Here is a 13,319-nt window from a genome sequence, read left to right on the forward strand (position 1 = left end):
ATTTTGGCTCTGAAAGTAATTAAAATACTAAATTCATTGTTTTAAGTCAGAAAAATGAAAGCTCTTCTGTTAGCATATTGACATATTTAAATTCCAAAAACTCATTTAATATTTTGTTTTTGGATTTGGCTTGCAAGGTTCTTTATGTGAGTTCGTGTGTTGAAGCATATTCTGTTGTGTCTTTGACCTGACTGTGCTACCGATCGTCTTTACCGGTTCGAGAAAGGTTGTCAAGGCATGGTACTGACATCTCCCCCACATGTCTGAGGTGCGGGTATGCCTGTGAAACGGTTACGCACGCCTTCGTACACTGTGAGGAGTTGAGGGAGTTGATGGCCTTTGCCGAACAGCTGTTGTCAGATGCGGAATGAGTATGACTCTCGTCCGAGTCCATGATAGAGATTGTACCACCTTCCTCTTTCGCCAAAGAAAAGAAGGTAGCTTTTCTCTGCGTAGTAACCATACTGAAAGATGTGGTATGGAAGACGCGAGTAAAAGGGATTGCGACAGGTCAATTCATCTCCGGACGTGGGCTGGGGAATTACTTTGCTGCCCATCTGTCCAGCAAGATCTGTCTGGAGAGGAGGAGCCTGCCACAAAGAACATTTGGAAAAAGATGGATGACAGTGGTAAGAAAGATGAGAATGTACGAGGCTGTGCTTGCACGGTCGGTCGGAGCATAAAAGGAAGGAAAAAGATTACCAAAAGGGATAACCAACCGGCGGATTAATTCACTAACCAGGAACCCAATTTCAATCCAATCATCATTTATATTTATATTTTTAACCCTCATTCACAATATATGTAAATCCATCCAGTTTTTCACACTGTATGTAAGAAGCGAGTTTGTACCCTGAATGTCCCTTGTCTGTCCTTGTAATGTCCCCTCTATGTAAAACCTTTATAGGTTAATTAAGAAATATCTTCCTTGTTGTCCTTATAATTTAACACACTCACCAGTAAAATTGCCACTTCTTTCTTATTTTCCTAAAATTGTCGTTGCGTCTTGCAACCTTTTCAATAGTCTTGACTCTGTCCATTATTTACACTGCATTCCCTTTTGTTTGTTTGTTTTGTTTTTTTTTCATTTAATATTTCTTAATTACTAACGATCAACTACTTCTTCAGTTCCTGTGCATTGATTCTAGTTGTGTTATGTGAAATTTAATCTTTGTTTTGAGCTGTTTTATAATGATAATGGATAGCAATCTTTTCTATAATTTAAGTTTGTCTTAATCTCTCCAAATATATATTTCGCTCTAAAATGCTTGGTCAGCTTGGAATCCCTTCAGAAGCTTATTCACAACAATTGTAGCTGTGATACCAGTGCCGGTGGCACGTAAAAAGCACCATCCGATTGTGGCCATTGCCAGCCTCATCTGGCACCTGTGCAGGTGGCACGTAAAAAGCACCATCCGATTGTGGCTGTTGCCAGCCTCGTCTGGCACCTGTGCAGGTGGCACGTAAAAAGCACCATCCAATTGTGGCCGTTGCCAGCCTCGTCTGGCACCTGTGCAGGTGGCACGTAAAAAGCACCATCCGATTGTGGCCGTTGCCAGCCTCGTCTGGCACCTGTGCAGGTGGCACGTAAAAAGCACCATCCGATTGTGGCCGTTGCCAGCCTCGTCTGGCACCTGTGCAGGTGGCACGTAAAAAGCACCATCCGATTGTGGCCGTTGCCAGCCTCGTCTGGCACCTGTGCAGGTGGCACGTAAAAAGCACCATCCAATTGTGGCCGTTGCCAGCCTCGTCTGGCACCTGTGCAGGTGGCACGTAAAAAGCACCCACTACACTCACAGAGTGGTTGGTGTTAGGAAGGGCATCCAGCTGTAGAAACACTGCCAGATCAGACTGGGCTTGGCGCAGCCTTCTGGTTTCCCAGACCCCAGTTGAACTGTCCAACCCATGCTAGCTTGGAAAACGGACGTTAAACGATGATGATGATGATGATGATGAAATAATATCTGAAGTTATATATTTTATTTTAATTTTTCAGGAGGATCATTTCTTTGTGGAGTTATTTTCTGTTGGTCATTTGGAAAAGATTCGCATTGGCCATGACCGTCCTGAGTTGCGTAAGTTGTTTTTATAGCCTAAGTGATTTCTTTTTTTATCCAATAAATCTATATTACAAAAGTAGCGGATGTCTTTGCTAAGCCTGTACTTCATAATCAATATGTCGTTATTATTAATTTCTTCTGGTTGGTTACATTATCTGCATGTTTATAGGAAAAAGAAAATAATTTATATAATGATATTCATATCTTACTTTTGTATGAAGTCAAAAGGCTTCAAACAGGAATCAAAACTTAATTTTAGACTCTAATTACAAGACACTTGCCTCATTATAAATAATAATAATGATTGTATATCATTATTCCTCCTCCTCCTCCTCCTCATCATCATCATCATCATTATCATCATCATCATAATCATCATCATCATTATCATCACCACCATCAGCATCAGCATCATCATGACCATCATCATTTAGTGTCTGCCTTTCATGCTGGCATGGGTGGGACGGTTTGAGAGGAGCTGACCAGGCAGAAGCCTGCACCAGACTTCTGTGACTGATTGGGCAGGATTTTTTACAGCTGGACGGCCTTCCTAACACCAACCACCCAGCAGAGTGGACTTAGTACTTTTTACATGGCACAAACACAGGGTAGGTCAGTTTTGGCAAGGTTTTTATGGCTGGATGCCCTTCCAAATGCCAACCACTTTACAGTGTGGACTGGATGCTTTAAGTGACACCTGCACTGACAGGTTCACCAAATAATCTGCAAGACAAAAATCTTTTGAGTGGGGAGGGGCATTGGAGAAGGTGATCTTGTGTCAGATGATGAGTGGTTATAGTACGACAGAAAGACAGAAACAGGTGTCTTGCTGTAGAGGAGGCACAAGGTTACCCAGCTGGGGGAAAGAGGGAGAGAGAGAGAGAGAGAGATCAGGAATGAGGATAGAAACAGGTATGTTGCTGCAAAGGAGACACATGGTTACCTGACCGGAGGGAAATGCAGAAGAAGGAGACAGAGAGAGTGGGAGACATCAGGATAGATATGGTGGCAGTGCTGGGTATACTTTCAGGGGATGGGGATCAGAATATAAATGGGATGGCTGAGTAAAGACAGAGAGAGATATATGTGGTGGCAAGTGCCAGGGCATACCCTTGAGGTTCGAAGGTCATAATATACTTAGCAGGATATTGCCAAAGAAGCATGATAAGAGAGTTGGGAGGCGAAGTGAATGGTGAAAATCTGGGTATATAGAGTGGGGGAGGGGACTACCAGATAGAATGATATAGAGAGATGGGATCATGAGGACAGGATTGGGGAGTGAGAGGTAGGCATAGTGCATGAAGGAGGAAATGTGAGGAAGAGAAGAGATTTAGAGATGTAGATTGGTTTGTTGGGGAAGGGTGTATGACAAGTTTTTTTGTTACATGTGGGTAGAATGTGCGGAGGATAGCAGCGAGACAGAGCCAAGATGTTACAGTGGGACAGGGCCAAGAGGACAGGATTGGAGAGTGGGAGGTAAGCATAGTGCACGAAGTGGAAATGTGAGGAAGAGAAGAGAGGTAGAGATGTAGTTTGGTTTGTTGTGGTAGGGTGTATGAGAAGATCTCTTGTTATGTGTGGGTGGGACACACAGCACTTCTAGAAATCAGTTTCATTGATGTGGGCAGGTACTCTCCAGAACCTCATATTGCTTGACATCTTCACCATTGTCATTTCCTCTGTGAGGCCCAACATCCTGAGATCATTTCTTACCACTTCATCCCATTTCGTCCTGGGTATCCTTCTTCTGCAGGATACCATTCACTTTCAGTGATTGGCACTTCTTTATGCTGCTATCCTCATTCCTACACATCACATGGCCAGCCCAACATTGTCTCTCTTCTCTTGCAAATTACATTTGATTCCTCTTATGCCCAACTTTCTCTTAATACATTTGCACTTTATCCTACATGTGCACTAATATTACACATCCAACACAGCATACTGCCTTCATTTCTCTCCAGTCTATACATGTCTTCTGCATTCAGAGCTCATGTCTCACTACCATGTTACCCTTGGTCTAGCTGAGACTCTACACCAACCACAGATTTCATCTGTGGCCCTCGGTAAATTGTCTCACAGGAACTTTTAATTGTCCTCTATGCTATATGTTCCCAACTCTTCCTCTCTTTTGTCAGAAGCTTCCATCAGGAAATCTCTAAATTTTTGTCTGTTTACTAGGTCTTTCAGCTTCCATAGTCTTCTTTTCCAGATTGATTTATTTTTCTGAGTCTTTCTGGCTCTTGGTATTTATTTGTAATATTTTACCAATCACCTTTTTTATAATTATGATATTACTCAAATTTCCAGAAGAATTTCATATTACAAATAACAAAAGTCATACAACAAATGAACTTGTAAACTGTTATATTTGTCATTAATTTGAGACAGGAAAGAGAAAAAGTGAAACAGGCTCCATCATTGGGATTCTTGCTCTTTTCAGTATCTTATTACTACTTTTAATGTATAATGTTACTTTACAGTAAAAATCTTAACAGCTAATTCTTTCATAAATTCATTTGAATTTAACCCTTTCATTACCAACCTGGCTGAAACCGGCTCTGGCCCTGGCTCTGAGTACAAATATCTTGTTTTCATAAGTTTTGAATTAAAATCTTCCACCAAACCTTACCCACAATTTATGTTCCTAACACTAGCTGAATGATAACTGAGTTATTTTACTAAATTCTTTGTTATATTTAAAGTAATTGAAAGAAACACAGAGCATCTCAAAATAAATACAGTAATGAAAGGGTTAAAATGTAAATAGAATTCTTTACATTTATTAATCTTCCATGCCAAATAACCAATGGTATTACATTTTCTTATTTTTTTTCGTATGTACATTTAGCATATGCTTGGTTCTTAGACCAAATAACTATATATGACCTTCAGCAGAAATGGACCTACGAATTTCCTTGTGCTCAATGGTTTTCTGGACAAGGTGGAGACAGAAAGACATACCGTGACCTACTTGGTCCCTACTGTTCTACTAGTGAAGGTGAGATCTATGAGGGCCTTTCTTGTAATACCATTTTAAAGTAGTTGTTTACTTATTTTATCTTTACAGCAGGTTATTTGTATATATAAAGTTGATTACTATTATATTCCTAAGTATCGTAGAGTTAAGGTGGACACTTGATGAAATGAGTTTGTAGTTGAAGTTCAGTTTTCAGTTAAAGCAATTTCACTTATTGCTCTTGGCATCACAACTGCCACTCCATCCTTACCTGAACTTACTAGGAACAAACATCTACAAACATATATCTCTGATCATAAAAGGTCAACCGATTGATTCTATTTATTATGCAACCAGAGGTCCTTGTTCTTTCTTCTGATTTTAATTACTGCTTATAATATTATAATAATGAAATTATTGTACACAGTGCTCAGGTGCACCACAACTTGTCAAAAGTGCGTATAAAGCATATGCAGTAATGTACAAATGTCTGGGAAATGAACAGTGTGTGAGCCAGATACATGCTTGCATGTGTATGGAGGGGAGAAAATCAGGTGTAGTGTTGGCAAATCTCAGGAAGCATGGAAGTTTTGAAGGATGCAGTGCTCCGACAACTAACAACTGATGCCGGCAGTTTGTTCCATACTTCAGCAACTCTTAGTGTGAAAAGATGTTTCCAAAAGTCATGAGAACTGTGCCGTTTTCTGACTTTGTAAACATGTCCATGGGTGTTAGACAGGTGGAGTTTGAAAAGGTGCTCAGAGTTATTATTAGTAAGATGCTTAATGTCTAAAAGTATAAAATTAAAATATATTCACACTATTTCTATAGATTTTTATATTTACTACACTATTTGTATTTTCCCATAGCTAGACTTTTTTTTTATGGAAGACAGGAAGCGATTAGCTTCACTTGTATGACGGTGATGCTCATTTACAACCGCCACACAATGTGTAGACAAGGCTACACATGACTCCCTCATATCACTGAAAGTTAAAATACCTGAAAGTCTCAGACAGGGGAGACAACTCGCCTCCAGTCCCATCCAGGAGTGATGGATAGTGATATTTACCATTTTTGTGGCTTATCAACATCACATAACTGAACTAAACCAGGGACGAACTGAATCACTAACTAATGACTATATACAAATAGTATAAGAACCATTTGCTAGCATAACACGCCGAGGAATACATAAGATTGAATTCAATTATGAATTAAAAGTAGCTCTAGTGTTGTAAACATTATTGATCACACATAAATATATGTGTTTTTGCTTGTTCACTAGTTTACTGCAGTACAATGCTCTGGGCACAACTCCCTCATTGTACTGATGGACTTATGCAGTGACAAGTGACTGAGACCACTGGCGATATGCTGTGCTTGAGAAGACCTGTCAAGCTAAGTGAGATTGTAGTTGTGGATGTTGGCAGTGTTGTGTAACTGGCACATAAAAAGTACCCTTCAAACGTTGGGCAATATGCTGTGCTTGAAAGGCGGCGAGCTGGCAGAAACGTTTGCATGCCAGGCGAAATGTTTAGCGGTATTCCGTCTGTCTTTACGTTCTGAGTTCAAATTCCACCGAGGTCGACTTTGCCTTTCATCCTTTCGGGGTCGATAAATTAAGTACCAGTTACGCACTGGGGTCGATGTAATCGACTTAATCCATTTATCTGTCCTTGTTTGTCCTCTCTGTGTTTAGCCCCTTGTGGGTAGTAAAGAAATAGGTATTCTATCTGTCTTTACGCCCTGAGTTCAAATTCTACCAAGGTTGACTTTGCCTTTCATTCTTTCGTACCGGTTGCATACTGGGGTCGATGCAATCGATTGCCCCTCCCCCCAAATTTCGGATCTTGTGCCTAGAGTAGAAACGAATATGTTGTGCTTGAGAAGACCTATCAAGCCAAGTGAAATTGTAGTTGTGATCGATGCCAGTGCCATCTTATTGGCACCTGTGCTGGTGGCATGTAGAAAGTACTGCTCAAGTGTTGGGCCTCACGGAGACAGTGACAAGTGACCAAGACCTTTGGCAATATACCATGCTTGAGAAGACTTGTCAAGCCAAATGAGATCATAGTCGTGGCCGATGCTGGTGTCACATCAATGGCACCTGTGCCAGTAGCATGTAAAAAGCACCCACTACGCTCTTGGAGTAGTTAGCATTAGGAAGGGCATCCAGACCTAGAGACCATACCAAATCGGATTGGAACCTCATGCAGCTTCCCAGCTTACCAGTTCTTAGTCAAACCGTTTAAGTCATGCCAACATGGACATTAAATGATGACGATGATGATATATAACCATCAACATTGTTTGACGTCTGCTTTCCATGCTGGCATAGGCTGAATGGTTTGACATGGAGCAGACCAGCTGGGAGCTGTCCAGACACCAGATGTTTGTAGTGGCATGGTTTCTACAGCTTGATGCCCTTCCTAACGCCAATATATATATATGTATACATATAAATTAGAGAAGAATCTCCATGAAGCAATTCAACACTGATATACTTAAATCATTGTTAAATTGCTTCATGGTGGTTCTTCTCTAATTTATATACATGTATTATATATTGTGAAATTTGATTTAATATTACTAAATTGAATTTTTCCATGTAAGCTTGGAATCATATTCCCTAATATTTTTATTATTATTATTATTATTATTATTATTATTATTATTATATATATATATATATATATATATATATATATATATATATATATGAGAGACTTCTTTCAGTTTGCATCTACCAAATCCACTCACAAGATTTTGGTCAGTGACGGGCTTACGCAAAGTGCCATGTAGTGGGATTGTACTCAAGACCACATGGTTGGGAAGCAAGCTTGTAAACCAACCAGCCATGCTTGTGCCTATAAACAGATGCTAAAATCTAAGCTACACTGATTTTCCTTTTATAGGATTTGTAAGATGTCAATTATTCTGTTTGGTTTAATATTCCAATTTTAAATCACTTATTTTTTTCTGCTTTTAGTTGCTGGATTATTGCCATGCTTGGTCATAAAGCTTCCTATAGATTAAGATCCAATAAATAATAGGGCAATGGAATGATTATTCTGTTGCTATTTTCAATAGACAAAGTATTATGACAAATAAGAACAAGAGCAAATAATAGAAATTATTCCCATATTTTGATAAGAAATTATACTATGATTATTTTCATGACACACTGTGAAGTAGCTGGCATCAGGAAGGTTATTCAGCCATAGAAACTAAGCCAAAGTAGACACTGGAGCTCAATGAGGCCCTTCAATGCATCAGTTCCCATCCAAGTATTCAACCCATGCCAGAATGGAATGTGAAAGTTAAATGTTGATGATGATGAAAATTAAATATCAAAAATAAATATACTTTATTTTTGTTGTTTATTTACAGATATTGATAATGTTCCAGTTGATCCTCTCATTCAGTTATTATCAGAAACTGAAAAAAATGCTGAAAAAAACCCTAATACTAATAATACATCAGATTCAAATTACATCACTTTGTATGATAAACTTTATATTAGGGAATCTACTGATGAGGAGAGCACCGAGGGTAAGTAAGACATTTGTTTGATGAAATACTTTTGATGCCATTCCCAAGAATATTATTATTTAACCCTTTCGTTACCAACCCGGCTGAAACTGGCTCTGGCTCTGTAGTACTCTCTTTTACTCTTTTTACTCTTTTACTTGTTTCAGTCATTTGACTGCGGCCATGCTGGAGCACCGCCTTTAGTCGAGCAAATCGACCCCGGGACTTATTCTTTGTAAGCCCAGTACTTATTCTATCAGTCTCTTTTGCCGAACCGCTAAGTGACGGGGACGTAAACACACCAGCATTGGTTGTCAAGCAATGCTAGGGGGACAAACACAGACACACAAACACACACACACATACATATATATATACATACATATATACGACAGGCCTCTTTCAGTTTCCGTCTACCAAATCCACTCACAAGGCATTGGTCGGCCCAGGGCTATAGCAGAAGACACTTGCCCAAGATGCCATGCAGTGGGACTGAACCTGGAACCATATGTTTTGTTTTCATAAGTTTTGAATTAAAATTTTCCACCAAACATTAGTCACAATTTATGTTCCTAACACTAGCTTAATCATAATGAAGTTATTTTACTAAATTCTTTGTTATATTTAAAATAATTGAAAGAAACTCAGAGCATCTCAAAATAAATACAGTAATGAAAGGGTTAACTTATATTAATAATGTCATTTTTAACATCTATTTTTTAAGTATTTTTATTTGGTTTCATCATGATGAAGAGGTTGTACTCCAAGCCATCGTAGGCCCTCCAAGACTGGTAAAGTCAATGCAGTTAATGTGCTTTTTGAACAGTTGCAAGTTGACAGCTGCAATAAAAACAAGGGCAGAGAGAGAATGCCGAAGGGAATCAGGATTGGGCAGTGAGCTGGTAGAAATGTTAGCATGCCAGGTGTTCTGAGTTCAAATTCCGCCGAGGTCGACTTTGCCTTTCATCCTTTTGGGGTTGATAAATTAAGTACTAGTTACACACTGGGATCGATGAAATCGACTTAATCCCTTTATCTGTCCTTGTTTGTGCCCTCTATGTTTAGCCCCTTGTGGGCAATAAAGAAACAGGATTGGGCATTGTACAAAGTCCAAGGATTGGAGATGTATACAATAGGAAGGATTTGAGGAAGAGAGACAAGTTGGTTAAAAGTTCCTGAATGGGGATGGTAGCTTCCATTCAGCTAGGTTTGAGGAACTGAAGCTTCTGTAGTAACAGTAGAAAAAGCAAAGAGAGAGAGGAGACTGAATATCAGCGAGACAGAGATAGAAGTGCAATGGTGAATGACATTGTGCTAATAATTTGAGTTGTCTTTCTTTGGTATTTGCATGAGCAGCAACTGTACATCCTAGATGTGGGAGCAGCACTTCATTGTGATTCTCAACTGGGCTTTGTAACAGGTTTGTTATTGTTGTTGTTAAGGGATGAATTATTTTCTGATGTGAAAAAGGTTTAAAAAACTTGTCTTTGTATTGCAGTCTTAGTTTAGTTGCAGATGCATAAATACTAGGAGAGATCTTCAGTGATAGCAAGGCCTACTGTTTGTTATTGACCTTGAAGGTCCTTGTGGCTTGTTTTTCATATGGACAAAGGCATACATTGTTTTATTGATATGTGTCATGATTCTGCTTTTGTTTTGTTAAAGAAGCAAAACTGACATAGCCCCTTTGCAGGATCTTTTCAAGATCTTTGTTCTTGGAGTCCCTGCAGATTTAGCACAAAGTGTCCAGACTGACATTTGGAGGTGGATGTTAAGATGGAATGAAGGTTGATGTCATCTACATAAGCTGGAAGTTTTACTGAGAGATTCTTGTACCAGACACTGATGTTAAGAGTATTAACAGCGTTTTTATCATGTACTTGCTACAGATTTTTATATTTTTACCAGCAAAAACTTCTTCTCTGCCAACTTGTCATCATCCATCATTGTCATCATAGAAAAAAAGGTGTCACTGGTATGGCTTCGTTTAAGGTTGATCTCAACTTGCTAGGAAGTGACCCCCACAATTGATTTTATGACCTTCCTTTGCAGCACACGTAGAATGAGACATGCAGGATCCAGTTATGAAGTTGCAATGGGCTGCTGACCTGGTTATAGGTTTGAGTGGTGCCTTCTGTAACATGTCTGTCCTGCATAGCCCTCTTCATCTACTGGTTCAAGCATTCAGATTTGTTGTAAACATTGAGATTTGTGGTTCCACTGTTGGGGGTCTTTGAGGGTTGGTTGTGCTTAGTCTGGGACCTCGTTTTTAACCTTGCCACCAAGGGTGGCCCTATCAGGAATTTAAAACCCTTGACAGCATCGCTCTCAGAATCATTGGTCCATGCAAGCCCCTCCAATGTAGCTGGGGAAAAATACCATAATTCATAGGGTATAAGGGGTTCATTTAGTTTCCTGGTGCTTTTTCATTGCTGTTCATTGTTGACCAGCTTGCATTCTTTTTCTGATTTATGGATATTGAACCAACAATAGGCAACAATAAAACAGCACCAGGAAATTAGAGAATTCTTAAAGTTGCCATTATTTCAGTAGTAATTATTACTTTATATCTTTTCAGCCAATACTAAGAAATGCAAAGGGGATTAGCTGGCAGAATCATTAGCATGCTAGACAAAATGCTTAGCAGCATTTCATTAATCTTTATGTTCTGAGTTCAAATTCCGCTGGGACCAACTTTGTCTTTCATCCTTTCAGGGTCATTACAATACACACCAGTGTAATCAGCTTATCCCCACCCCAAGAATTGCTAATCTTGTACCAAAATTTGAAACCTATTTTAAGAAATGCACCACTGAAGATTTTAAAATTTATTTCTATATGAATACTGATTATAATTTTTTTCTTCATCCATCTCATTTTTAGAATCATCAGAATCAAATGAAAGCAGTACATCAGAAGACTATGGAAGTGAAAAGAAAGTAATCTCTGTACAAAACTATGTGACAGTTGAAACCCAGACTGTAAATGTAAACAATAAACCTCACATGACAACTGACATTCCACAATCGACCTCATATGTAAGTAAAACATCAAAATCGAAGTCCAAGCATAAAACTACAATGTCTAGCGGTTCTAGACAAAGCAGCATTGATACTTCATCAGAAGATTCAAGTTCAACATCAGCTGATTAAAATCTGTAAATTGTTGCTAAAATTCTAGACTAAATCTAATGTATTTAAAAAAATAGTATAAAGAACATTTCCAATTTAAACTTAGTGTTTGCTAAATATTATCAAAGGAAGATTATAGTTTAACAGTAAATATTTGTGAGAATTATTTGGCCTTTGTTATAAATAGCTTACTGCTTAAATTAATAAAATTACAAAACTGAAGTAAAATGCTATCAAAAAGAAAGCTATTCCAGAAAAAATTCACAGTAATGAAAAATGGATTTATTTGACAAACAAATAATTGCTTCTGTGTGATACTTTTGCAGTGTGAATGAAACGAGTGTAGTTCAATAATATATGTAATTAAATAACTTGACCATTAACCAATAGAGACAGCTAATTAATTTTATCGTTTGTTCGTTACATAAAAGAAAGAATGAATTTATAAGGATAATAATGTGAAAACTGTAATGACAGAAGAACAATAACAGTAGTGTGGAAAATCTAAAGAAGAAATATTTATTGTGTTCTGTTACTGCTGTGATTTGAATATAGGTGCCATAGTTTGGTGTAGATAGCCAGATTATTTTAAATCTAAAAAATACTGTTCTGGGTCAATAAACAGAACAACATAGATTTTGAAATGTGAAGTTGACAAATAAATTAATGGATGTTATAAAGAATTTCATATTTTAGGATTAAAATTTTGATATGATAATATTTGTTCATTGCTATCGAAATAAAGGTTGGTGTGATTTGATGAATAAATAAGATAGTATTATCAACAAACTAGAAAAAAACAAAACATAATCGCTTTTGTAGATCCAGGCCAGCTTTCGGAAATTTAGTAATACATGCAAGATAATTTTGGATTCATATGTTTGAAAGATATCCTATGGGATTTAGAAATCCTAAAAGAAGTAACATTTGTAAAGTGATACAAATAAATTATTTCCAAACCTTTTATTAATTTATGATTGAATTATAAGAATTTATTCTGATTTAATATGAGAAATTTACAGTTATTTTTTTTTTTTAATAGGTCTATAATATTTCTGAGGAAAATTACGACTAATTGATCCGTTCATTAATATCATTAATTCAGTATTATGTATTTTTCCAATATGTTGCCAAAAAAAAATATATATTCTGAAAAATAGGAATTGCAGATCTATCTTAGCAGGATAATGGAAAATAGTTGAGATAGAATGCCTTGCTTTGTTTTGGGCCCTCAACTCTTTGATGGAATTGTAGGGGTTGATACCCTGATACACAGTGTTTTGGGGATTTTTAGAATGAGTGGAGCCCATCACTCTCCACAACTGATTTCTTCCAGTATGAGAGATAAACAGAGAAAGAAAGAATGAGTGAAAGAAAGAGAAGAATTGACTCCATAACAAAACTGGTACATTATTCATCAACCCCAAAAAGGTGAAAGGCAAAGTTGACCTCAGTAGGGTTTGAACCCGGATCACAGAATGCCTGAAGGATTATTACAAAGCAGTCTGACACTCTAACAACTTTGCTACTTTATCAGCCAAGAGGCAGTATGACTTGTAACTAAATATTTTACAGTATATTTAGTAAATATCGTAAAGTATTTAATTCAATCTTTATATTTTTGGCTTAAATCCT

General features: G+C 37.8%; 1 protein-coding gene across 2 annotated transcripts in view; it reads left to right on the forward strand.

The window, feature by feature from the left end:
* The window catches only part of LOC115211626, a 52,622-nt gene extending 39,634 nt beyond the window's left edge, over positions 1-12,988 (forward strand). For both annotated transcript variants that reach the window (XM_036503253.1, XM_029780245.2), the window contains exons 10-13: positions 1,997-2,075; positions 4,912-5,061; positions 8,413-8,574; positions 11,437-12,988. In XM_036503253.1, the coding sequence (XP_036359146.1) occupies positions 1,997-2,075; positions 4,912-5,061; positions 8,413-8,574; positions 11,437-11,705 (660 nt within the window). In that variant the 3' untranslated portion in view covers positions 11,706-12,988. The remainder of the gene's footprint in view (positions 1-1,996; positions 2,076-4,911; positions 5,062-8,412; positions 8,575-11,436) is intronic.
* Positions 12,989-13,319: the final 331 nt, after the last annotated feature.

This window comes from Octopus sinensis, linkage group LG5, assembly GCF_006345805.1.
Source record: "Octopus sinensis linkage group LG5, ASM634580v1, whole genome shotgun sequence".
Classification (NCBI taxonomy): Eukaryota; Metazoa; Mollusca; class Cephalopoda; order Octopoda; family Octopodidae; genus Octopus; species Octopus sinensis.